This window comes from Camelus bactrianus, chromosome 5 (genome assembly GCF_048773025.1).
Source record: "Camelus bactrianus isolate YW-2024 breed Bactrian camel chromosome 5, ASM4877302v1, whole genome shotgun sequence".
In the NCBI taxonomy this organism is placed as follows: Eukaryota; Metazoa; Chordata; class Mammalia; order Artiodactyla; family Camelidae; genus Camelus; species Camelus bactrianus.
The window spans coordinates 89,006,191-89,031,654 of NC_133543.1; the positions used below are offsets into that span (position 1 = coordinate 89,006,191).

At 55.3% G+C, this 25,464-nt stretch overlaps 1 protein-coding gene and 1 long non-coding RNA gene across 15 annotated transcripts in view; one reads left to right on the forward strand and one right to left on the reverse strand.

The window, feature by feature from the left end:
• Positions 1–1,847: 1,847 nt before the first annotated feature.
• Positions 1,848–11,357, reverse strand: LOC141577746 (uncharacterized). 2 transcript variants are annotated; one of them, XR_012507178.1, is made up of 4 exons: positions 11,233–11,357; positions 7,861–8,154; positions 4,363–4,424; positions 1,848–2,335 (listed from the first exon to the last, which is right to left on the reverse strand). It is a non-coding gene; the product is annotated as an uncharacterized LOC141577746 (long non-coding RNA). The 2 variants fall into 2 exon arrangements; XR_012507177.1 differs by having other exon boundaries at positions 1,848–2,340.
• The window catches only part of SPEG (striated muscle enriched protein kinase), a 55,199-nt gene continuing 33,327 nt past the window's right edge, over positions 3,593–25,464 (forward strand). For 4 of the 13 annotated variants that reach the window (XM_074364349.1, XM_074364361.1, XM_074364362.1 and 1 more), the window contains exons 1-8: positions 8,148–10,688; positions 11,641–11,683; positions 12,551–12,621; positions 13,222–13,311; positions 13,394–13,730; positions 16,501–17,801; positions 19,628–19,771; positions 20,102–20,284. In XM_074364349.1, coding sequence (XP_074220450.1) covers positions 10,130–10,688; positions 11,641–11,683; positions 12,551–12,621; positions 13,222–13,311; positions 13,394–13,730; positions 16,501–17,801; positions 19,628–19,771; positions 20,102–20,284 — 2,728 coding nt within the window. In that variant the 5' untranslated portion in view covers positions 8,148–10,129. Of the gene's footprint in view, positions 4,280–8,147; positions 10,689–11,640; positions 11,948–12,550; positions 12,622–13,221; positions 13,312–13,393; positions 13,731–16,500; positions 17,802–19,627; positions 19,772–20,101; positions 20,285–25,464 lie in introns of those variants that run through there. The other 9 variants (XM_074364350.1, XM_074364354.1, XM_074364355.1 and 6 more) reach the window with 9 other exon arrangements.

A 25,464-nucleotide genomic window follows, 5' to 3' on the forward strand; every position in this document is an offset into this window, starting at 1 on the left:
GAATGGACAAAAATAAACCCAAAGAGATCTGAGTCTCATGGGGTCACACACATACAAGCAGACCTTCAACATACTATCATCCACACAGACATACACCCCGTCATCTCCATGGCAAAAACTCTCCCTACTCCTTGGGAAACTCTGGTGTCTTCTCCTTTAAGACCCAACACCAAGAAATAAGAGGGCTCATAGAGGGCTGACCAGCTTTTCACTGATTCCTGTGGGACCAGTTCCCGACCGACTCAGACCCTACCTAAGGCAATGGAGTAGGAAGGATTGTGGGGCAAAGTCCTTAAGCCAAGAACTGAGGTCTCAGCGGGCACTGTCCACTCTGGCTACCCTCCCTGCCCCTGAAGACAAGCATCCCACCCATTCACCGCCTCCCTTATTCCTCCTCTGACCACAACCCTGCCCAGGACACATATGCAAGTACATCACTGACTTTTGATTCAACACCTAAAATGTCAGCTACCCAAGGGCAAGGTTTTTATTCACTACTGTATTCCCAGTGCCTGGAAGAGTGCTTGGTCCATAGAAGGTGCCAATCAAATATTTAAATACTTGTTGAATGAATATGAACTGGGCACTTTAAATTTACTTTTCTCTAAATTAAATATTTACCAGAGAGGTTGATGCCCCTCCCCCAACTTCATTCACTGATTCAACGAACACTTACTGAGCTTTTACCATGTGCCAGGCACACGGTGCATCATTATGACTTGGAGGAAACACCCCACGGCCCAGAGAGGTGGGGTGAACTGCCAAGGTCACACAGCATATCTGTGGCAGAGGAGGACCAGGCCCCCTGCTCCTTGGCCTCCGGAGCCCAGATATCTTTCCATGACACCACAGGCTTGTGACTGCAAGGCAGGGCAGACTGGCAGCACACACCCATCCTGGCGCCAAGCCGTGGGGCACTGTGGGGCCATTCTGAGGGACAGATGAGCTCCTTGCAGCCAGCCAGCTGCTCTGGGTAAGGGCCCTGGCCAGGGCCTAATGGCTTCCGGCGTCATAGCTAGTGTGGGCTCCTCCAGGAGAGGGCGCCCGCGACTTGCAAGGGGCTATGCCCTCCTTACCCAGGCCCACACACTCCTGTGCACCCCACAGTGAAAGCCATTATGGACATTCAAACAGGAGACCCACAAGCCATGTTCCAGGCTCTGTGCCAGGCCCTTTTAAATAGTTAATATTCATTTTAATATTTAATGTAATAATTTAAAGCCATCACAACAATCTAAGTCAGATCATGTAATTCCTTGGCTCAAAATCTTCTGAGATGACTTCCCACTTCACTAGGAGTAAAAAAGCCACGGCCTACAAGATGCTAGGCCATCTGTCCCCATTGCCTGTCTGACCTCCTGTCCTTCCACTCTCCTGCCCGATGGCCTCCTGGCTCTTTTGGAGCCCACAGGGCACATTTCCACCTCTGCCTAAAGCAGTCCTGCCCAGACTTCTGCACCATTTGCCTCCTTCAAGATTGACTCAACTGTTCCCAGTGAGGCCAACTCCTATCCTCCTGTTTGAAAGTGTAAGTTACCCACCACACTTCCATCTCCCTTACCCTGCTCCATTCTCCCCACAATATGCATCACCTGATGATCTTTATCATTTCTTTATCTCTTTACATTTGTCTCCTTCCTCGAATATAAGCAACATGGGGACAGGAATCCTCCTCCTTTGGTCTTGATGTTCCATCTGCTTACAATGTCTTCCCCCACATTTTTACCTTTTAGAATTCAATTTATATTTTTATTTTATTTTATCTTTTGGTGGGGGGTAGGTAATTAGTAGGTCTATTTATTTATTTTTAGAGGAGGTACGGGGATTGAACCCAAGACCCTGTGCATGCTAAGCATATGCTCTACCACTTGAGCTACACCCTCCCCCCTAGAATTCAGTTTACATTTAAGAGTTCAATTCAGCATCAGTGGTTGCCAGGGGTTGGCGGATGGGGTATGTTTGACAACAAAGGGGATGCTCAGGCAATCTTCAGGGTGATGAAATTGTCCTGTATGATCCTGGAGTAGCAGATGCAGTTCTCTGCATTTGTCAAAACCAGGAGAACAGCACATCACAAAGAGTAAGCTTTAATGTATGCAAACTAAAACCAAAGATGTCATTCGTTAAGGCTCTTGGACACTATAGATATAATTCAGTGTTTTCTCTGCTCTCTCCATGCACACACAAACACTTTGACTTGGGTCTTTCAGAATGATGATGGGGGATAAGGGTAACTTTCTTCATCTCCTAATGACTGCCGGCTCCTCCTTTGGGTCCTCTCTGCTCTTCCCAGGCTTCATCCCCTAGGGTTCAACGTCAGGTCTAGGTCTCTCACCTGGACTTTTTAAAAAAAAACCTTTTATTTTGAGATAACTTTAGGTTCACATGCAGTTATAAGAAACAACACAGAGAGATACTGTGTATCTTTTACCTGGTTTCCCCCAGTAGTAACATCTTACATAACCATAGTACCATATCACAGCTAGGAAATTGCCATTGACATAGTCCACCACCTTCTTTAGATTTTACCAGTTTGCATGCATTCATTAATGCTTGTTTGCGTGTGTGTATTTAGTTCAATACAATTTTATTACATGTGTAGATTCATGTGACCACCAGACTCAAGATACAGAACTGTCCCATCACAAAAGTCTCACTTGGACTTTTAAAAGCAGTAATGTCCTATCCTGATGTTTCTCAAAGTACAACTCTTAAACGCATTGGAGTCACTGGGCTATTTATGTGCAGATTCCCAAACCCTCCTAGCCCCTATACTGAATCTGCACCTCAGAGTGGAGCTTGGGAATCTGTACTTTTAACAGAGGCTATACTTTGAGAACTGCAGGTCTAACTGGCCTGCAACTCTCCTATCTCCAACCCACCCTCCACCCTGTGGCTGCTAGAAGGATCCTTCTAAAACACAGCTCTAACCATGTTATTCTACTGCTGAACGCCCTGCGGTGGCCCCGGATGGCCATCAGGATAGGGACCTTAGCAAGCAAAGCTCTCTTTTCAGGCCCCACTTCTCACCTCCACCACCTCACCCCACTGTGGTTCAGTCCCTCCAAATTCCTCTGATTCTCAGAACATATCATCTACTGATTTTGCTGTTCCCTCTGCCTGGAACGTCCTTCCTACTTTCCTCTCCCTGTTGCAACTCTATACAACAACTCATTTAGACAAACGAGGACTTGAAGGTTGAGAGAGATTTGATGTCACTCAGCAAGGAAGGGCAGGACTTGCTGGGAGCCAAATCCATCTGACTCCCTGCTCCTGGTCTTACTGTTGACCACGGCTACCCTGGAGGCTGTGGGAGGCCACTGGTCCCTCTTCCCCAGGGTCTGCTCATCTTCACTTGAGCCTGCCTGCTCATCTTCACTTGAGCCTGCCTGCTCATCGGCCTGTCTGATATCTCACCCAGGACCTCCTCTCCCTCTCCCAGAGCCACGTGGGGCTGGGAATCAGGGCCTGAGAGGAGGGAGGAAGGGAAATGGGATTGAGCCCAAGGGTAACCTGACTCCCCAAGTGGGTGGCTGGGAGGCGGGGCACACCTCAGGGTAGGGGGCTTGGAACAAGTCCTTAGGGACCCATTTAGGCCAAGGAGGGCGATGGGGGCTCTTAGAGGGGGGAGAAGGAGCCGAGTGGTGTCCAAGTCCCCTCCTCTGCTGCCGCCTCCCTCCACAGCTCCCTCGCAACCCGAGCCGGGGGGCCTAAAAATAGCCCCCGAGGCGCAACCACCGGCCGCCCTGGTGACCTTCTGGGTAGCACAGGCCGAAGGCGGGCGGGCAGCAGGAAGGCAGGGCGCCGGCCCCCCAGGACTCATCTCCCAGGGCAACATCCCCCGGGTGCCCCCCGTGGCCGTCCAGTTCCAGCGTCCCCCCAGCCCAACTCGTAGAGGCCATGCAGAAAGCCCGGGGCACGCGAGGAGAGGACACGGGCACGAGGGCACCCCCGAGTCCCGGGGTGCCCCCGAAGAGGGCCAAAGTGGGGGCCGGCGGAGGGGCGGTGGCCGGGGCGCCGGTCTTCCTGCGGCCCCTGAAGGACGCGGCGGTGTCTGCGGGCAGCGACGTGCGACTGCTGGTGGTGGTGCGCGGGACGCCCCAGCCCCGCCTCAGCTGGTTCCGGGATGGGCAGCTCCTGCCCCCGCCGGCCCCTGAGCCCAGCTGCCTGTGGCTGCGGAGCTGCGGGGTGCAGGATGCCGGCGTGTACAGCTGCAGGGCCCAGAATGATCGGGGCCAGGCCTCCTGCGAGGCTGTTCTCACAGTGCTGGAGGTCGGAGGTAATGGGGAGGTGGAGGCCAAGCCTGGCGGGGAGGGGGCTCAGAGGTAGAGAAGAGTGGCCTGGGCCACACTGGGGAGGTACCTGTTCATCCAGTCTTCTTCCCAGATGCTCTGGCTTCTCAGCTGTGCTGACTCAGAAGTGCCCTTCAAGAGGAAAGTGCAGGGAAAGAGGTGTCAAGGTAGAGAGGCTCCCTATAGGAATGTCAGAGGTCAAGGGTCAGCATTTGGTAAGCAGGCCACTCAGGCCTCTCTGGGTATTGGGTAGTGTGAGCCCTCCTAGTTTCCCTATCAAGAGAGGCCTCTTGGGGAAATTGTATTCATCTGCTCCAATAATTCAGACTTAAGATTCCTGATTAGTCCCTTACAGGCGAGTGCATGTCTGAAGGAGGGGGCTGGCTCCTCTGGTCTGGTGGCAATGCTGAGGGGATGGGTCAGAAGTCCTTGCAATCCATTGCTGGGGTAGGTTGGTGTGGTCAGCAGCAGGCTGGTTGGAAGAGGCCAGTCAGTGGATAAATATGAACAGGGTGCAGAGCATCAGGCATAGAGCTAGGACTGTGGGCTCCCAGGCGTGTATGGAGGTGAGAGGTTGAGAATCCACACACAAGCATGTGTGTGTGCACGTGCGGGCTGGGCAGGGGTCTGGTGGTAACAGCAGATGAGGGACAGGATTTGTGGAGTTTGCATGGAAAGTGCCTGGGCCATGCCTACCTGAAGGTTCAGAAGGCATGGAAGGGGGATGCTCAGGCTGGTGCATGGGCCCCTGCCTACAGAGTAGAGTACCAAGCTTGCATGTGAAAGGGTAAATGATGGTCTGAGGCAGAAGGGTGGGGCATGAGACTGGGCCTGGGGCTCAAGGTCCTGCTGAGGCTGCTATGGGTGCAGGCCAGGGCTGAGTCTCCTTGGGTCAGTGTTTGGGCTTCCTTTTTGACTCCCTCAGCCCCTAAGCCAGTTCTTCTCTAGGCTCAAGACAGAACCTCAGCAGACTGAGTCTTAAAAAATAGAATTCCAAGGAAGTAGGCTGCAGCTGGGGTAGATGGCAAAGAGCGGGAGGTCACTGAGTCTTTCCTGGGCATTTTCAAGAGGGAATTCTCACTACAGCCGGGTAGCCTCATGTACGGGGTACATCCCTGGAGGCTGAGGAGGAGACGCAGGCATGAAGGAACTCAGCAGCTGGAGGGGTAAGAAAGCCCCAGGTGCAGCCATATCAGAAGATGGAGCAGGAGCTCAGCCTCCCTGTGTCAGCATCTCCACTTTCTCCCTAGCCCTGCCCTGCTCACCTTCCTCTTCAGTGATAGAGAGGGCCAAGGCTGGCTTCTCTTAGTTGGCCTCATACCTAACCAGGTACAGACTTTCCCGGCCTTGGGTCAGGGCATGGGGCTGAGCTCTGAGCTGGGGAAGGACTGGACTTCTTGAGGAATCTTCTCTCTGGTGCCCTCAGAAGCAAAGGGGACTGGAAACAGAACATAAATCAAAGGGCACAATAGATAAATTGATGAGAATACAACTTGGAGGAAAGAGATTTTAGGGCAGGGGGAGGAAGCCACGAGAAGGAGTATGGTGTCATCATGTCTGTTTAGAGCTGGAAAGGACCACAGAGAAGTGCAGGTCCACACACTGTCTTTGACAGGTCAGGACACCGTGGTCCAGAGCAGAGGGAGATCCACCAAAAGACAAACAACTAGTTATGGCCATCCTAAAACTAAGCACCCATTCCCTTGGTTTGGACTCTGGGGGCATTTTACCACTTAAGTTCTAGACAGAGGAGAGCAAAAAGGGAGGGGGAGCTGTCCATTGTATGGAGAGTAGCCCAGCCCTGGCCTTTCTGAAGATGAGAAACTCCTAGCCTGCCCTGGTCCCCCAAAGTGTGGGGTGACAGGATGGCAGAGCCCCCTAGCCCCTCTGTAATATGGATGGTGTGGTCAGCAGAGCTGATCCCTGGCTGGACATACCTAGACGGAGGCCAAGAGGACAGTCTCCAGGCTGCTCTGGTGGAACAGCATGTTTGAAAGGCTGGGGTAAGGGAAGGACCCTGGGTGCTGGGGGACTGGATTGGGGGCCAGTCATGTTAAAACAGGAAGAAGGTTGGGCTGCAGCAAGTCACATTTGAGAGCTTTTCATACTGGTAAACTCTTTGCCCCAAGAGCAGCTTTATAATTAATTGGTAATCATTCTCAGTTGTAATTTATAATAGTATGAACTATGCTGCTATGTGGCAGGCAATATGCTATCGTATCCTTTGATATATCATTTAAGGCCTGCAGCAACCCTTGGGAAACTGAGACCCAGAGGGATTAAATGAAGCATCTTGATTGTACTGATCGGAAGTGGCAAGGCACAATGGAAGCCTGAGTCTGTCCCACTGCAAAGAACCACATGCTTAACTACTACATCCCTCCTACATGATTGGCAAGGGAGGGGCTCTGCTTTGGTGATGTTGGAGGACTGGGTGAGTGTGGCTTCCTCCTCCTCCTTTTGCCCGCCCCCCACCAGTCCCTGCCCAGTGACAGGTCCTGGTCCGGGGCAGCTAGGCAAGCAGCTCAGTATCAGAATAATTCATGGAAAAATTTCTTGATTGGGATCAACAGCAAGAGGACTTCAGGGTTCTCGAGGAAGCCCATCCAGGATCTGGCTGCAGAGGAAAGGAGGCAGTTTCCTGGCTGGGACTGCTCTCTGGCTCAGCAAGACGGGTGATGCTAAGGTTCCTGGCACTCCTGAAGCCTGGGATGTTAACTCAGGATAGAGGGATACTGGCATGGCTAGAGGGGGCTGGGGCCTTGAAAAGGCAAGTGGGCCGCAGGCTGGAGAGTTTGGAGGATGGGAAATAGGAGGGTAGGATTTGGGGTGTAGAAATGAGGAAAGAATAGGAATAGTGAAGACGGCAGAGATGCAGGATACTTGTAAAATGGAAAGCACCCTGTCTCATTTTTGTATTTAATCTTTAAAGCCCCAGGTTACTGACCATCATATGTATAAAAAAACTGGGATTCAAAGAGGGAATTTACCTAAGGTCACATGACTAGTGAGGTGGCAGAAGCAGATTTCAAAGCCTGGTCTCTGGGTCTAGGTCCACAGTGCTTGTCCTCAGAAAGAGAAGTGTGGGGACACTGAGGCAAGGATCTGTCATCATAATCATCCTTCTATCAGTATCCCCAAAGTCATCTTCAGGCCCAGTCTCCAAGACAGGCAGGCATTCTTCTCTCTCAAAACATCAGGCTCCCACTTGCATGGGCTAAGGAGCCATGTGCCAATCAAGTGACCAGAGCAAGTGCCACCCTCATAGTTTGGGGCATGGTGTGGCTGCAGGGGGAGGCCTGCACTGAAAGGCAGGGTGTAGGGAGGCGGGGGCACAGTCAAGAGAAGGTGCAGACTGACGATGCTTACTGTGTTTGGCAGTTGGAAGTTTCATAGCCAGGGTCTGGAAGACCCTGGTGCCAACTTGAAGAGCCAAAGGTCAACAGATGGTAGTGAACCATGCAGGGGGCTTGAAGGCATGGAGAGGAGAGATTAGAGAGGAGAGATGGCCAATTTAGCGATGGAAATATGGGGAATACACCAGGAACTGTGTGCATTCTATACTTACCGTCTTTTTCACCTGGCATGGGGAATGTCTGCATGAAAAACCAGGAGGAAAAGAGTATGGAGTTGGGAATGGGTATGGAAAGTGGCCCCATCCATTCATGCCAAGTGCTAATCAGGGAGAGGAGGAGGGGCCAGAGCTGGAGCAGCGAGGAGCTCTGGGAGGGGAGAACAGAGAGGCCATGAAGTCAGCCAAGGTCCATGCAGGAGAATCTCCTGAAGCCAAGGCAGGCCCTCCCAGGAACATCCTGAGTGGAAGGCGAGATGGTCGCTTCTCCAGCTGTTTCTGGAAAAGGGCCTGGGTCAAGACAGAGAAGGGAGGGAGGTTGGAAAATGAGCTGCTCCAGGAAGATTTACAGTCCCCATCCCCACCACCCTTCATCCTCTCTACCGGCAGCTCTGTCACCTCCTCCCATGTGTACCGAATGCCCACTGTGTGCTGTCACTGTGCTAGGGGCTTGGGATTTATAAGTTGGGGTGGGGGACTGAAATTCCTGTCCTGCTAGAGATGACATTCTAGTAAAGGGAAACAGATTATATGCATTAAACAATAAATATGTGAAAATTATATAGTATGTCAGAAATACAGAGCAGAGTAAGCAGAGGAAGGAAGAGAGAAAACTGAAGCAAGGCAGGAAAAAGAGGGGTGTGGGTGTCTGGCTCAGAGGAAGGTCTCCGTGTGAGATGAGGCATGGCATGATGACCTGGGTTTCCTCTAGTCAAGGGGAGATGCTGGTGGTGTAGAAATTGAAAGTCTGATTTTGGGGAAATGGCAGGGGGGCCCAGCTGCCTAGCCTTGGAGGAAAAATGGGGCATTCTGGGACCAGCTTGGGGAGGCCCACCCTGAGAGCATGCTCTAGGCCAGCCCTGTGTGGGTGAGCAGTGCAGGCCCAGAGCAGGAACACAGAATCTCATGGGCCTCTCCTTGGCCCAGCTGTCCCGTCACTCACACCCGCTGCCCATTGGTTATTTTTGCTACGGAATGTGCCAGCCCCTCGGATTCTCCTGCAGAACAGGCGCTCAAGTTACCCACTCTCCTCACTCAGCTCCCCCATCTGTGAGTGGGTGTGTTTGGGGGTGGGCAGGGAAAGCACCCATCCCAGGGTCCTCTAGCTGCAACTGATACGGACACACACGTGTACCCTCTCGTTGCACGTCCCCATGTCTGCATGTGTCTGTAGGTGCAACCTCTGCCTCTGGGGATGTGGGTAACAAGACTGCCTGTAGGCACCCAGAATGTATAAGACATGACCTAGAACTTTAAAATAAAGGGGCCACAAACTCAAATATCTTCAAGGGCCAAGTAGAAACTGAAAATGAGTGAGGTGCTGTTGTCAGCAGCTGAATTTGAGTGTACTTGCCCCACTTAAAATATTACACAGGCTGAACAAAACTCATCAGTGGGTTCTGTATTTATTTTGGACCTATGCTTTAAAGAAATAAAGTTAGGGGAACCACTGACCGATCAGCACGTGAGGCTTTATGGCATAGCGATCAGTAACAAAATAACAGTGCCTGGGTTAGAATCCCGGCTCTCCCAATTATTGGCTCTGTGACCTTGGGCAGGTAACCTCTCTGTGCCTTTGTGCACAGGTTAAATGAGTTTATTCATATAAGGTACTTAGCACATTGCTCTGTACATGCTAAGCATGCTGTCAGTGTTGATGATAATGACTTAGAAGTCACATCTCAGAAACTAGGATTGGCACTACTTGTGCATGTTGGGGTGGGAATTTGGATCTGGGGACACAAGGATACAGAACCTGTATGGCTTCAGCTATGTAATAGGACTTCTCTGAGCCTCAGTCACTTGTCAGTTAAATGGAGTCAGTTACATGTTCATAAGGGTTTCAAGCTCATGGTGTTGTTGTCAATGAGGCAACATTTATAAAGTGCCTGGCACTTATAAATGTTAGGAAACTTAGTTGTAATGATTGTTGAGGAGGGGTAGAGTTTTGTGTAGGCAAAGTGTGGCCGGTACTGAATGGGAGGAGGACAAAGAAAGTTTGGCGAGTGTGCTTACCTGTGAGTGAGGTGGGTTGTATCTGTGAATATCAGAGGTACCTCTGGGCACCTTGGCTGTGTGTGTGTGTGTGTGTGTGTGTGTGTGTGTGCGCGCGCGCGCGCCAGAGTGCAGAGACAGAATGCCTACCATCAGGCAACTGGAGGACCCTCTCTGGCTTTCCTGAGTAGCCTGGGGGTTTCGTATTCTAGGTTCATGTCATTACAAGGACCTTTGCCCTGTGTATAACCTGGGTCCCCCACCCAGCACCATGGCCCTGTGGCCTGGCACGGCGGACGAGTGTGCATGTTTGTGGAGTGAGCAAGTGGAGATGCAGCTGACCTTCCAGAGTAGCCCCACGGGAGGCGGGTGGGGGTGGCGTGGATGCCGCGTTGGACAGCCAATGAGAGTGGCCCGAATTCTCCTAGGGGCCACTGCACCCCTTTCTGTGCCTCAGTTTCCCCACGTGCCTAGGGCCCGGGAGGCAGATGCGGGGTGGGGGGTGCTGCGAGGCGGACGATCGCTGCCCCAGGGGAAGCAGGCGGGCAAGCGAGGGAAGGGGCGCCAGGGTTGGGGTAGGGGGCGAGGGCTGGCGGGGGAGGGGCAGGCTCTGGCCGCCTCGGCTGCCGCCGCCGCCGCCTTCCCGCCGCCCGGGTTCCCGCAGCCCCAAGGCTCCTTCCGCCACCGGCGCCGGCCCCCGCCCGCTCCCCGCCTCGCCCCCGGCCCCGCCTCCAACTCCGCCCCGCCCCCGCCTGTCCCCTCCTCGCCCGGCCGCCGGCCCGGCCCCCTCCCCCGCCATGAAGAAGCTGTGGGTGAAGAAGCGTTTCCAGGTGAGGGCTCCGGGGGCGGGCGGCGCCGGGAGGGGGCAGGACTGGCTGGGCGCCCCGGAGGGAGGGCGGGTCGCCGCAGCTGGGCCCGGGGAGGGGGCGCCGGAGCCGCGCCTGCCCCACCCTGGCCGCCGAGGCCGCGGGCCGGGCGCGCTCCGGGGGGCTCCCGGGCTGCGTCAGGCACCTCCCCGCGCCCAAGGGCAGAACCCCCCCCCCACCAGCTCCCGCGATCCCCGCGACCACCTGGGAAGCCCCTGTGCTGGCCTTCGGCATGGAGCGCCCACAGGCTTCCGTGCTACCCCTCGCCTCTGTCCAGCCCCGGGCCCCCGCCCGGCTCTCCCCAGCCCCCAACTCTGGAGCCTTCCATCTTCCGGAGCTCGTGAAAGCACCGCGCAGGGATCCGCGCAGGGCTCAATGCATTCCGCAAGCCCTGTCCTCCGCGGACCCGGGCCTCCTTCCTGCCTTCACGAGGCTACGGCCCTTTGGGGGACTTTGCCTTCCGCCCCCTCATCACGCTCGCCGCCCTGTTGACACCTATCCCAAGTACCTGTCCTTCTCTCAGCAGAAATCTATGTCCTTATCCCTCCATCTCCCAGCCATCCAAGCACCCCCATCTCTTCCTTCACATCAGTCAGTCTCTATCTCTGGGAGTGTCGCTCAGGTCCCCAGTCCTCTGTCCGTCACAAGTCTCAGTATTTGACCCTTGCTCCTCTCTCCCTGCTCCTTGCCAGAGCCAAGCTGGAGCTCCAGCTGGGAGGGCTGACAGGAAAGGAAGAATGGAGAAATTCCCTGTAGGAGAAGCTAGCTGCCCGGGGTCTCTTCTACTCTCCCCACCCTCACTGGCCCCTGGAATGAGTTTCTGTTTGATATAGAGGTTTGGACAAAGATATAAGGACGTTAGAGCATCAAGAGCAAGCCTTCCTCTCAACAACTCATTCTGGCTTTTCTCTTTCAGAAAACCGGCCATTCCCACCGGGCCTTTGGCCGTCTCACCCATGGTGCGTGGAGCGTGGGCTCCGTGCTCTAGCCCACGTGCACTCCTCTTCTTAGTCCATGTCCCTTTGTGAGGCACCAGGCCTTGAAGACAGCCCATGAGATGCAGGACCCCCCCCCCATGTCCACATTCGCCCACCCACCCAACTACCCACCCAAGAAGGCTCCTTGTATCGTGCAGCCGAGGGAGGACCTAGCAATGGGGGTGGGGGGCAACTGGCACACCCCATCGTGGGCCTGGGCTTACTGTTCTCCATCTGTGGGGCCAGGTGGGAATGAGTTCAGTGCATGCTTCAGCAACCCGTACATGGCTCCTGCTTGTCATGGCATTAAGAGAAACTGAGGCACAGAACCTGGTAGAATCTGGGAAAGTTAAAAAATAGGCCCAGAAAACTTTGTTCCTAGCCTGACCACTGGGCATTTTTGAGGACCATTCAGCAGTAGAAGAAAGGGATCAGAAATAGGGTGCTTGTCACATCATGGTGCAGAACAGATAGGGAGGTTTGTTGTAAGGAGAGGTTGCAAATGTTGTTATAGGGTGGGCCTGGCCCCTAATGGGGCTATGGCTGGGCTGAGTACACGTAGTGGTGTGTGTGTGTGTGTGTGTGTGTGGCCAGTGGGAGCACCAATGAAATTGCCAAGGGCCCAGAATCACTGGGGTAGTTGGAATAATCTGCCAAAGCACATGGGCTGCCCAAAGCTGGGCCCAGCCGAGACTGCAGGCAGGCAGAGAATGAGATGCTTTGCCCATCCCAGGTGTCTCCCTCCCCTTGCTCCCATCCCCACAGGGCATCTCTGGGCACTGGGTAGCCTCATGGCCCCTCTGTCCTGCCTGCCCACAATGCCCTACCCCACAAACGCTCTGATAACAGCCTGTCCATGTCTCTCTCCTGCTGCTCCTATGGAAGCGAAGTTTTCCGCTCCTGCAGAAAGCAAAGTTACGGTAGGAAACTGGCTCCTGCCCTAGCCCTCCACTCCCCCACTTCCCTGCCCGACCTGGCCTCTCCTCACCCTGCCTCAGCTGCACCCGGATGTGTTCCAGCTGGTTTGGGGTGGAGGACAGGTTGGTCCTGCGGTTGGTCGAGTGCCCTGATAGTACGACTCTGAGGTGACTCCCCTTTGTTCCTGGGGTACTGGGACCCAGCACTTAGGGCCTTGGCACCTAGGACCTTGTGATTTTGGGGGCTGCTCAGGAACGCAAGCTGTCACCGATGGGGGAGGATGGAGAGGGGCTGCGGCCCTGCCATCCATTAAGTGGCTGGGAGGGTGTACTCTAGGTAGCTTTGGGGGCACTACCAAGGAGGCAGGGGTGAGGAGCCAAGGGCCCAGAGATGGAGCCAGGGGACCAGCATGGGAGGGGTTACCCTGAGCCTCCCAGGATAGGCAGAGGGATGTGGGGAGCAAAAGAGGGGGAGAAGCTAGGTTCTGGAAGCTTTCCCAGTGACGATATGGAGCCTGCTGTGGGGGAGGCAGGAGGTGACAGAGGGAAGCGTTGGCGTCAGAGGGAGGAGAGTCCTGCCCACACAGACCCCTTCTTCTTCAGACTCCGAGACGGGTGAGGATGACATCAGCGATGTGCAGGGGACCCAGCGCCTGGAGCTTCGGGATGACGGGGCCTTCAGCACCCCCACGGGTGAGCTCTCTGGGGCGCTCACAGAGCCAGCAAGAGAGCTGTCCCCAAGAGCTGCCGAGCTTCACTGTGCTCCTTTCTCTAGGGGGCTCTGACACCCTGGTGGGCACCTCCTTGGACACACCCCCGACCTCCGTGACAGGCACCTCAGAGGAGCAAGTGAGCTGGTGGGGCAGCGGGCAGACCGTCCTGGAGCAGGAAGCGGGCAGCAGGGGTGGCACCTGCCACCTCCCGGGCAGCCCAAGGCAAGCACAGGCAACCGGGGCCGGGCCACGGCACCTGGGGGTGGAGCCGCTGGTGCGGGCGTCTCGAGCTAATCTGGTGGGCGCAAGCTGGGGGTCAGAGGATAGCCTTTCGGTGGCCAGTGACCTGTACGGCAGCGCATTCAGCCTGTACAGAGGACGGGCGCTCTCAATCCACGTGTAAGTAATGGCCTCACCTGGGCCCACTCTGTCCTACCTCACCATGCTGTCCTGCACTGCCCCTCACCGCTCATCAGCCTCTACCCTCCATGTCCCCAGCATCATCCATCTCTCTGTGCACTTCTCCACCCCCAACTGCTTCCACTCCTGGCCCCAGCTACCCACTCTATCTCCCACATGGCTCCATTCTCCTCCTGTGCCATCACCACCTACATCCTCCTGCTCCCACCTGTCCTGGCTTACTGTGCCATCTCGATGGTCTCGTGGACCCCTCTCTCCCTTCCTGTCTCCTCCAAGATCTCCACTCTCCCGGGGGCCCTCTACTGCCTCACCCATTCAGGCTCCAGTTGTCCCCAGGATCCCCCCCCCTCGGGAGCCCCCTCCGTGCCTGCTGTCTCAGCAGCTGCTGCCTTTTCATCTCTCTGCACATTCCTGTTCCCATGTGGGCCTTTTTCTGGGAGGAACGGAACCGTTCCACACGGCAGCTCCCGGGAGAGCAGGAGGGAGCAAGAGCACAACCAGGAGACAGAAGAGAGCAAGGTGGTCAGGGGGTAGATGGGGCCAGGGGCCTGGGAAAGCAGGGGGATGTGAAGTATCAGGGGACTGGGGCCGGGTGGGATGGGGACAGGGGACTCGGGTGGAGGTAGAGGGCTTGGAGTGGTGGAGGTGGGGGCACGTGAGGATTTGGGGGGAAACGCCCGAGGGTGGGGTTGAAGGTTGTCCTGGTAGGGGGTGGTGAGGAGCGGAGGTGTTGGAGTGAGCCATTGGAGCCATTTTTGGAGGTTTGGGGCTGGCGGATACAAGAGGGAGTGCTATAGCAGAAGAGGGGAGTGGCTGATGAAAGAGGTATTGGGGGGCATTTGGGGAGCTGAGGGGGGCCTGATTGGTGATAGGTATGTGTGTGTGGGGGAGGTACCATCACGGAAGAGGAAAAAGGGGCCTGGTGTGGGGAAGCCTTTTTGATGTTGGCTGAGGTGGCTAGTGGTAGACAGGGGAGAGGTCCAAGGCAGACGCAGGGGAGGCTCCCTTGTCTTATCTGGTTGGCATTAGCCAGGCGCTCCCGTGCCCTGGACTTGCCTTTTCCTTCCCTGCCTTTCTTTGCCAAGCCCCAGCCGGAGCCTAGAGTTGCTATGGCAACTTCCGAGGAACCCATTTCCTCAGCAATGTCTGTGGTACAGAGGCTGGCCTGGAGCTTGAAACTGCCGGCAAGAGGCCTCCTCTGCTGTCTCCAATTTCTCTCCATGCCTCACCCAGTTCCCAGAGGCCATTCCTAGGGGACTGTTGTCCCTCCCCTAGAGTAGACTCTGCCTCCCTGCAGGTGGCTGCCCGAGGTTCTGCTCCCTCAGGGCACTCTGGATTGCATCTTCCCTCCTCCTCTACCCCCCAGTCAGAGGTGAGGTTTGCAGTGTGGGTGGCTGACCCAGGTAGTCTAAAATATCCTGAGACTTAGGCACCCCTAGAACTTCTGCTTGTGGCTGGTACCCTACCATTTCTCCTCCCTTCTGTACCTCCAGAATCCCAGACATTTTGGAGGGAACAAGGGCTCAGAAGCCAGACTACCTGGGTTTCAGTCCTAGCACCAACCATTTCCTAGCTGTGTTACCTTGGTAAGGCACTTCACCTCTTTAAGCCTCAGTTTCTTCATCTGGAAATGGAGAGAATAACAGTTCCTACCTCAGAGGATTGTCGTAAGGATTAAATGACTCAATAAGCTTTCAGCACATGCCTGGCACACAATAAGTACTCAACGAGCCATTTCATAAGCTTTTATTAAGCTCCCTCTAATGTGTCAGGTACGATGCTAACGTCTCTGATTCCTTTTCTTGCTAACCTCTATATTTGATGTGAACCCCCCACCACCAAGGGCCTGGATGGGGGAAGCTGAGGCCCAGCTCATAGGCATCAAAGCTTTGGAGGCAAGGGGGCACTCTGGGCTGACCAGCACCTTCCTCCTCCTTTCCCGTACCCGCCGTCCAGGCCCACGCAGAAGTTATTTCTGAGCTGAGTTATTTCTGAGCCTACTCCTTTGAGGAGCTCTGTGTTTCTCAGGGGGGTTTCCAAGGACTCAAGGTAACTTTCCCAGGGGCGAGACAAATTCAAAGGCCTGTACTAGGGGCAGACTGATCAAAGGGAACAGGAAACTGGGTGTCCTCGTTTCCCACCCCAGGGACTCGGGCTGCCACCTGCTGCATCCTGGCAGCACTGGTGAGGGGCTCAGGTCTGAGGAGGTGCTAGGCAAGCCCAAGGATAAGGGCATTGCTCCTGGAAGGCATGTGCCTGTTCTTCTGGGGGCCACAGTGAACAGGGCATGTCCTGCTGAGGATGGGCAGGGCTGTAGGGGCCAGCTGGGGGCAGGAATGAGTGGGAGGCTGCATTCCTGAGAGGGCCCCTCCCCATCCAATCCTCCCGCCTTCCCTCACCACTTCATCCTTCAGGTCCTAAGCCTCATTCTTTTCTCTCCCACCACTCAGTTCTGTTCCTGCTGTTTCCTAGCTTCCGGGGCTGGGGGGAGGGGGCTGGCCTGAGCCCCTGGGACTGAGTCTGTACCTGGACCCAGCCACCAGCCCAATCTTCCGGTGCCAGAGCCGCCAGCCTCTCCCCAGTACCTGCTCTGGCTGTGCCTTCCTCTTAGTGGGGAGGGGGAGAAGGGTCTGGCCCATGTCACACTCAAGCCTTCCCAGCATGCCCACCGCCGATGCCTGTCGCGAGCTGAAGGTCTAGGAGAGGAGCCCCCCTGAATCTTCTACCCCTCTTCGTCTCGGTTCTGCAGCAGCGTCCCTCAGAGTGGACTGCATAGGGAGGAGCTTGACCTTCAGCCTCAGCCGGCCAGCGAAGCCCCTCGTCGCCCGGCCCTGCCGCCTCCCTCCAAATCCGCGCTGTTGCCCCCACCGTCCCCTCGGGTGGGTAAGCGGCCTCCGCCGGGACCTAGCGCCCAGCCCACGGCCATCCCCACGCCGCCCCACCGGCGCACTCGCGAGCCGGTGCCGCCCGAGGACGTCACCACCGAAGACAAGCGAGGGAAAAAGTCTAAGTCGTCGGGGCCCTCGCTAACGGGCACGGCGGAGTCCCGGCCCCAGACGCCCCTGAGCGAGGCCTCGGGCCGCCAGTCGGCGCTGGGCCGCTCGCCGAGGCTGGTGCGCGCCGGCTCCCGCATCCTGGACAAGCTGCAGTTCTTCGAGGAGCGCCGGCGCAGCCTGGAGCGCAGCGACTCGCCGCCGGCGCCCCTGCGGCCCTGGGTGCCCCTGCGCAAGGCCCGCTCGCTGGAGCAGCCCAAGTCCGAGGGCGGCGGGCAGTGGGGCACGCCGGGGGCCTCGCAGGAGGAGCTGCGGGCGCCGGCGGGCAGCGTGGCCGAGCGGCGCCGCTTGTTCCAGCAGAAGGCGGCCTCGCTAGACGAGCGCACGCGGCAGCGCAGCCCAGCCTCCGACCTTGAGCTGCGCTTCGCCCAGGAGCTGGGCCGCATCCGCCGCTCCACGTCGCGGGAGGAGCTGGTGCGCTCGCACGAGTCCCTGCGCGCCACTTTGCAGCGCGCCCCATCCCCTCGAGAGCCCGGCGAGCCCCCGCTCTTCTCTCAGCCCTCCACCCCCAAGACCCCGCGGGCCTTGAGCCCCGATGCCGCCCAGCCGCCCCCTCCGAGCGTCGCGGGGAAGCCCGGGGATGAGCCAGGGAGGCCTCGGAGCCGCGGGCCAGCAGGCAGGACGGAGCCGGCGGAAGGTCCACAGCAAGAGGTTAGGCGCCGGGACCAGTTCCCGCTGACCCGAAGCAGAGCCATCCAGGAGTGCCGGAGCCCCGTACCGCCCCCCGGCGCCGATCCCCCCGAGACCAGGACGAGAGCCCCGCCAGGTCGGAAGCGGGAGCCCCCGCCGCAGGCCGTGCGCTTCCTGCCCTGGGCCACGCCGGGCCAGGAGGGCGCTGCTGTGCCCCAGACCTTGGAAAAGAACAGGGTGGGACCTGAAGCCGAGAAGAGGCTGCGCAGAGGGCCAGAGGAGGACGGTCCTTGGGGGGCCTGGGACCGCCGTGGGGCCCGCAGCCAGGGCAGAGGTCGCCGGGCCCGGCCCACCTCACCTGAGCTCGGTAAGGCCTCGGGAAGAGTAGAGAAGGTGCTGAGACCTGGATGGGAGCACGTCTGGGAAGAGGCTAGGCAGTAGGGAGGGTGTGGCTTCCCCCGGGGAAGTGTGGAAGCAGGTTGAATTTGAGTGAAGGATTGTGAAGGTCCCTTGTTCTAGAACCTGCCTGCTAGTAAGGCACAGTGTGAGTGTGCTTTGATGGAGGCTGGATGGAGCAGAGGTGTGAGCAGAGACCCAGTGCCCAGTGCCTACCATAGGCCCCCTGGGTCTAGTAGCCTACTGGGCTGTTGGGTCTATGACCTAACGCTGGGGAGAGATACTGATGGAAACCTAAGGAGCCCCTCTACACCCCACCCATCTGTGGGGGAAGAGACCGAAGTCCATCTCAATAAATAATTGGTCAGGTACCTGTTACAGGCAAGCTTTGGGCCAGCCAACTCTCAACACTGACCTTCCCATCTCGGCACCATCCTGTGACCCCTTATGGCTACTAAGAGCTGACCCAGCCTCCCTTCTAGCCTCCCCTCTCCCATCCTTGAGTCCCTGCATGGCTGAGCTGATTGGTCACATGCTAGCCTGTGTCTCTCAGTCTTCCCGTGGGTGGTGACCAATAGGTCGAATGCCCCTGCCCTTAACTCTTCTTATCCTGAACATCAACTTGGGGCCACTCCTGGAGTAAGACAGAGGAAGCCATTTTTGACTCACTCCCACCCCTGCTGGCTCCCCCAGGCCAAATACCTCTACGCACTGCTCCCAGGACGCCCTGTCAGTGTCCCTTTTATTGCACTTACCACCCAGTATTTTTATTTTCATCACACTATTTTTCATTTTAGTATTACTGCCTCAAAATCTTTAGAGATGATTGAGCACCTGTTCATCATCCTGCTAGTCACATTTTTGCATACCCACAGCCATGTCTCAGGCATTGCATTAACTAGGCACTTAGAGATGTTACTTTATTTTAATCTGTATGCCAGCTCTGCAAGATGTTGGGTGTTATTTATCAGCTCCATCTAACAGATAAAACTGGGGCGCAGAGAGATTATCCAATTTGCCCAAGGTTCTGTAGCTAGAAAATAGCATAATTGAGATCCTCACTGCTCTTTTGGCTTCATAGACTGTGCTTTATCTAGCTTATAAAATGTCAGACTTAGAAAATACCCAGAGAGAGCCATGACAGTGGAGTTTTCTGATCTCCTTGTGTGTACAAGCTTCCTGTAAGCAGAGACTGTATCTTTTTCCTGTTGTATCCCTGGTATCCATACAGAGTAAGCAGTAAGTGCAGTATTACTGCTTGGTGAATGGACACAGTCAAAGCTGATCTTCATGAGGCCTCTCAGATGGCTGCCAGAAGCACCTGCTGCTCCCTCTTTTGAATCCAGTGGCATCACTAATTTGACAGTGCATCATGTATTGCCCTTTGACACTATTATTGTTTAAAGCTTGCATACCACTGGCTTGTCCTCTGTTTGTTTGGAAGCTTGTAACGTGCCCCCTGAAAGCACCTTGCACGGGGCGTGATCTACCACCCCTCATGACCACTTTGTGTAGAGACATACACAGCACAGTCCCTGTCTTCCTCCAGAAACCAACACTCTAACTGTGGCTGAAACTGAGGAGCAGCCAAACTATCATAGATTCCCGGCCACTCTGTCCTGCCTAAGAACACTATTCTGTCTTCCTTTTTTCCCTGTCTCAGGATATTCAGGGGAGACACCCTTCCCTCCCCAAGCCTTGCCTTTTAGAAGCCCCTCTGTTGGGTTTGCCCCCTCTCCCCGTGCTTCATGCCCACAGGGACCACGTCCCTTACCCTGTCACCTGTGTCTCCAACAGAGTCTTCTGATGACTCCTATGTGTCTGCTGGAGAAGAGCCCCTAGAGGCCCCCGTGTTTGAGATCCCCCTGCAGAATGCGGTGGTGGCCCCAGGGGTGGACGTGCTGCTCAAGTGTATCGTCACTGCCAACCCCCCACCCCAAGGTAAGCTCCAGGCCTGGAGAAGATTGAGACAGAGAGGGGAAGGTTCCTCCCTCCCTGCCGCCACCCCAGTCCTTGGAGGAGAGGGTAGGGAAAGAAGGGAGATCATTTGCTTCCAGAGGCTGTCTGGACTCCTTTGTGTGTGTTAGGGAGCTTTCCCAGAATTCCCTGCGAGAGGAGAGGGCAGGCTGGGCTTTTGTGATTGAGGGGGAGTCCTCGGGATTCCCTAGGGTGGGGAGAGGAGTGCTACGAGCTCTGTGCGGGGTAGGGGGAGATTTGCCCCAGTGAGCCTGTGGGCCATGGCAACTTGGTCACCCCGCTGCTTCCCCACAGTGTCCTGGCAGAAGGATGGGTCCTCGCTGCGCAGTGATGGCCGCCTTCTCATCCGGGCTGAAGGCGAGCGTCACACCCTGCTGCTCCGGGAGGCCCGGGCGGCTGACGCCGGCAGCTATACAGCTACTGCCACCAACGAGCTGGGCCAGGCCAGCTGTGCTGCCACGCTGGCTGTGAAACCTGGTAGGGACCCCGTGGGCCCCAGGGCTGGGTGAGGTGAGCAGTGACCCTTCCCGCTCCCAGCCTGGAGCTTGGGCTCTCAACCAGTGTGCACAGTCTGTTCTGGTGTGTTGGCTGCTCTGGGGGAAGCATTTTAAATGTCCCTGGCCTCAGGGCAGGGGCCAAATTCCCAAGGGACACATGAGGCTGGCCAACTCATGAAGTCATTGAAATTTGTCTTTAGATATCCATCCTTCTGTGGCATTTCCCTCAACAGGATCCTGTGGGGAAAACAAATTATCCTGCAGTCTTAGAGAAGAAGAATCTCCCAGCTCAAAGGGCTTAAAAGCCTTTAGGAGTCTTCTGAGGTCATTTCTTCTCTAGAACAGCACCCTCTTAAACCCAGTAAAAAGATGATTTTAAGGGCCACAACCCTCCTCGGCTCCCTTGCTCCTTCTGCTGTACCCAGAGCCCTAAAGAAGGTGCAGCTGAGAGCACCTCTCAGGAGATGGCAGTGGCCGAGGCTGCCTTGTTTTCTATTTTTATGAAAGTACTCTCTTGGTGTCATACTACTCTCTTTGGGTTTAAGCCCAGTTTCTTTCTGATTCAGGGCTGGACTGGTCTGGTGTCAGTGTCCATGGCCAGTTTAAGTCATTCAGGTTGCTGGGCTGGACAAAGTACAGATGCTGAGCAATGGTGGTATGGGGAGGTGAGGCTGGGTAAGGGGGTGTTAACAGAAGGCAAGGTCGCAGACTCAAACCTCAAGGATATCACCATTGGGTAAGCAGCCTAGATCAAACGACCTGGGTTGGATGCAAGGCAGATGAACCTGGTGCCTAGAACAGCCAAGTGATCAGCCAGTGTTGTGGGATGCTGGACTGAGAGCCCTCAGAGCCCCGAAGGAGCCTGGGAATTAGACCGGCAGAGGGAGGGGCTGGGCATGCCTGGAGGGGAACAGCACACAGTGTTCTGTCCCTTTCTTTCACTCAGTGCTGCAGGAGACAAGATAACAGAGCTCGTTTTGCTGTGGTCCTGGGGCCTCAGTACCTTCATGATTAGGGAGTTCTTGCTGGTATCTGACCTGAGTTCCCATCCTGCATTAGATCCTTTCAGTTGCACCTGCCTGACTTTGCAGACCTGCAAGTCGTCATCTTTAGCTTACGTATCCCTCCCAGGAGCCCGGGTATTAGGGTTTCTCCTTCTCTTTGCCCCTCCCGCCACACTGAATCATACCCGTCCCTCCACTGCATGCTTCCGTCCTTCCATCACCTCTGGGATCTGGCTTCTGACTCAGCTCCCAGCTCCCCTTAGGGGGCCCAGATCTGACCCCAGGACTTGAGTCAATACCTGGCTTGGGCTAAGATTTGGCAGGGGGTTGCCGGGGAGGCGATTGCCCCAGTACTGGCTCAGGGCCATTTGGGAGCCTTTTAAGGTTGGGAAGGAGGCTTGGGGCAAGGCAGTTGTCAGCACTTGACTGGGAGTTCTGTGTTCACCACGCTGAACCTCCCTGCACTTCAGTTTCCTCATTTGTAAACCAGAGATAATTATACCATCCTCACGATGAAAGCAAATGTGTGAACGAGCTTTATGAACTGTAAAGCTGTAGACAAATGTTGGTTGTTAGCGTTATTAAGGGGTGATGTTGTGCACAGGAGTGTGGGCTTCCACGGGGCTCCAGGGAAGCTGCCTTTTCCTTTTCTACCCTTTCTTCAGACTGTCTGTGCCTTGGGAACTCCTCCCCTGCCCTTGCCAGGCCCTCAGACCCTCCATATTTCCCAGTCCCTGGGTCCTCAGCCCATCACATCATCTCTGTGCCTCCTCCACCCTGGGGAGCCAGAAAGCTTCATCCCATGAGTCAGTTTCAGCAGGCATTGCAGCCAGAGGACAGCTCCTGTAAGTCAAGCTGGCTGGAGGGCCTCAGGGCTTGAGGGGCAGGCACGTGAGTCTAGACTCAGCCGGCATGGAGGAAGCAGATTTTCTTACCCTACAAGGCACTGTTTGGTCCAGAGCAGCTGGACAGGGGCCAATGGACCCAGAGAGCAGTAGGAGTGGACAGAACCAGTGGGTGGTACAGACATTTGGCAAGGGAGGGGTCCCAGGGCTGGAGTCTGTAGGGAGTGAGTGGGTGGGGCAACAGAAGGGTGTCTGGCAGTGTGGTGTGGGTAGGGGGAGCGGGTTGAGGGAGGGAGTGTGTAGCGTCTTGTGGGAAGAGGCCTCGTGGAACCACCCCCCTTTTCCGCTCCTCATGACCCCCTTGGTAACCAGGGCTGGCTGCCCCATGCCCTTTTGGGATGCCCTGCCAACAGAGCATGCTTTAGAGAGCCCACAGATCTCAATTTCTGGTTGGGAACCCTGGGAACAGGGGCAACTAGGGATGTAGTTTCCCAGGTTTGGCGGAGCAGGGTCTGTCCTCACTCCCGCTGGCAGCCCGACCCCAGCTCTGGGTCCCTCCCATTCCACCCTACTCCACTGAATGACTCCGGAGACCACAGTTACACTCCCGAAAGGTGTGTGTGTATTGGGGCAGGTGGCTGGGGAGTGTGAGAAGTGTGCTTAACCGAAGTTAAGCATTCTTGATGCTGCCCACATCCATCACACAAGCATTTGAGTACCACCTGGTTGCCAAGTGCTACATCTCTCTAAACAGTTTCTTGTGTTTGGAGAGTGCCAGATAACTTTTTTTCCCAAACCCTTTCACATCTCTTCCATTACTTGAGCTACATCGCACCATATACACTCCTTGCAGAGGAACATCTCAGGTAGTAATATTTCCATTTTACAGATGGAAAGATGAATATGTGGCAAGTAAAGTGACAGAGCTCACACAAGGCCAGCAGCCTTTAGTGAGCGTCCGTAATCTACCTAAGAATGTTAGAAGCAACAGGTGATTTCAGATGATGGAAATACTCACCCATGAAGCAAATAAACTTAGTTCTGATGGCAGATAAAAATAACATGACTAGTTAGCATTTACTACAGGTTTTGTGTGTACCAGGCCCTGTATTGATTGTGTTATCACATTTAACCCCCGCCCCCCGGGAGGTAGCTTCTATTATCATGCCCATGTTACAGATGAGGAAACCGAGACTTGGAAAGCTTTGGCAAATTGCTCTAGAGCATCACTGATCAGTAGAACGTTCTGTGATGATAGAATTCTTATACACTGTCTAACAGGGTAGCCACTGGCTACAGATGCATATGAAATGCAGCTAGTATGACTGAGTGGCTGAATTTTTCATTTTATTTCATTTTAGTTAACGTGCATTGAAATAGTCTCAGGCAGCTAGTGGCTACCCTGTTGGGTGCTCAGCTCTAGGAGCAGAGGCCACTGGGAGACTTCATGATTTGAAGCCCTGTCCCTGGGTCTCCCAAGCCTATAGTTCTAACCACTGCACTGTCCTGACCCCTTTCCTTCTACTCTGAAGAGGATCAGGGTTAGGGTGAAATTGTGCTCATGAACTCCCAGTGTGGGGAGGTGGGGGCAGACTGTCGATGCCCTCTGTGGGTAGGTCAGTCTGGGTGTTTTCTCTCCTTCCTCTCTTGACACCCCACCCCCACCGTGGCTGTGGTCCTGCTTTGTTTCCCTGCGTGCCTGGTGTGTGCACACTCAGCTCACCCCCACAGGCTCTGGTCAGGAGGAAGGGGGATGGGGGCTTCATGCACCCAGGCCTCCGTCCTGCTGCCTTCAGTCCTCCCCTCAAGCGCAGATCTCATATATTTGAGCCCAGGGTTCTAGCATTTTTCCAGCCAAGACCTTGGCCTCTGTACTTCCCCTTAGCTGGCTGCTGCATCCTTATCTACAAAGCAAGGATTGTTGTAACTCCTAGGCTACTTCCTTAGTAAGATTTGTGAGGCTCTATGTGGCTGGTGATTTAGCTAAGGACATTTGGGCCAGAGGATATAGCTTATCAAAGCCCACCCATAGGACCAACACCATCATAACAGAAGAGAGGTGGTTTATTGAAGGTCATGAATATAAAAGGAAAGGAAGGAAAAAATTACAGCATCAGCATCCCCCCCTTTTCCTCGCCCTGGTCTTGGCTGACTGCCGCAGAATTACAGGTTTTCCCTTGGGAAGGCAGTGACTGCCCATGGAAAGGATCTCAGAATGCCACACGGCCCTGTTGTCCATCTTTGATTGGGGTTTGGACAGCATCTAAGAAAGCAGCACGGTCCCTTGAGGCAACTCAGCCCTCCCTCCCCCTTCCTGTCTACCAGAAGCAGGTCAGCCCCGATGGGTGCCCTCCCCAGGCTGCTACCTCAGAATGGGGGTCGTCATGCACAGCTCTCAGAAGAATGGGGACCTAATCTACTGTAGGTGCCAATTTACCTAAACGTGGAGCAACCCCAAATAACACTTCCATGGCTAGGTCAGGCCGACTGTGTGAAAGTCCCTCTGCTTCTATGTCCATTTTAAACCAAGACGGAAACTTTCTCAACACAACCCTGCTCCGTTTCCAAAGGGAGATACTCATAACTGCACCTGCGGAAATTCCCAGCTACAGGCCAGCCTATGCCCTCTTTTCTCTTACTTCCGTGGCGGGACTACACAGCAAATGAGTAAAGAAATCGCTTTAGAGGACCTTCTGAGACAGTGCATGTGGGGAGAGGGCTGTGACTGGCCTGGCCATGTAGCTGTGCTGTTAACCTCCAGCACGTTCCTCCTTCCTCAGAAACCTCCAGGAACGCTGCTTTGCCTTTGGAGTGAAGGCCGCGCTCCTGAAGCTGGCCTCCACCATCTGGACCTGCGGATGACCCAAGGGTTGACCTGCTTTAATCCTTCTTTACCCAGTTCTACCCAGACAGACGGTTGAGCTGCAGTTCTCTGCACATGCTTTCTGCCTTAGAGCATTTGCTCAAGCGGTTTCCTCTGCCAGAAATGCTTTTTCCTGCTTAAACCAAACTCTTAATTCTAATATCCCTGCCCTCAGTTCTCCCTTCTTCCCTGAGCCAAAAGCAACATCCTGCTGTCTCTGCTCCGGTGACTTTTATCTGCCCCTCCCTTGCCACCTTATTCCTGCTTGCTGTTATAATCGTGTATCTGGCTTGATGCTCCAACCAGCCAGAAGGTTCCTGAGGACAGCACCATGCCTTCACTACTCTCAGTCCTCCAAGCCATACCTGGAGGCCCTCCTGGACAGTCAGGGGCTGTGTGGACCATAGGGGCTATGTGCAAGGTGGCAGTTGTGGGTAGAGATTCCTGT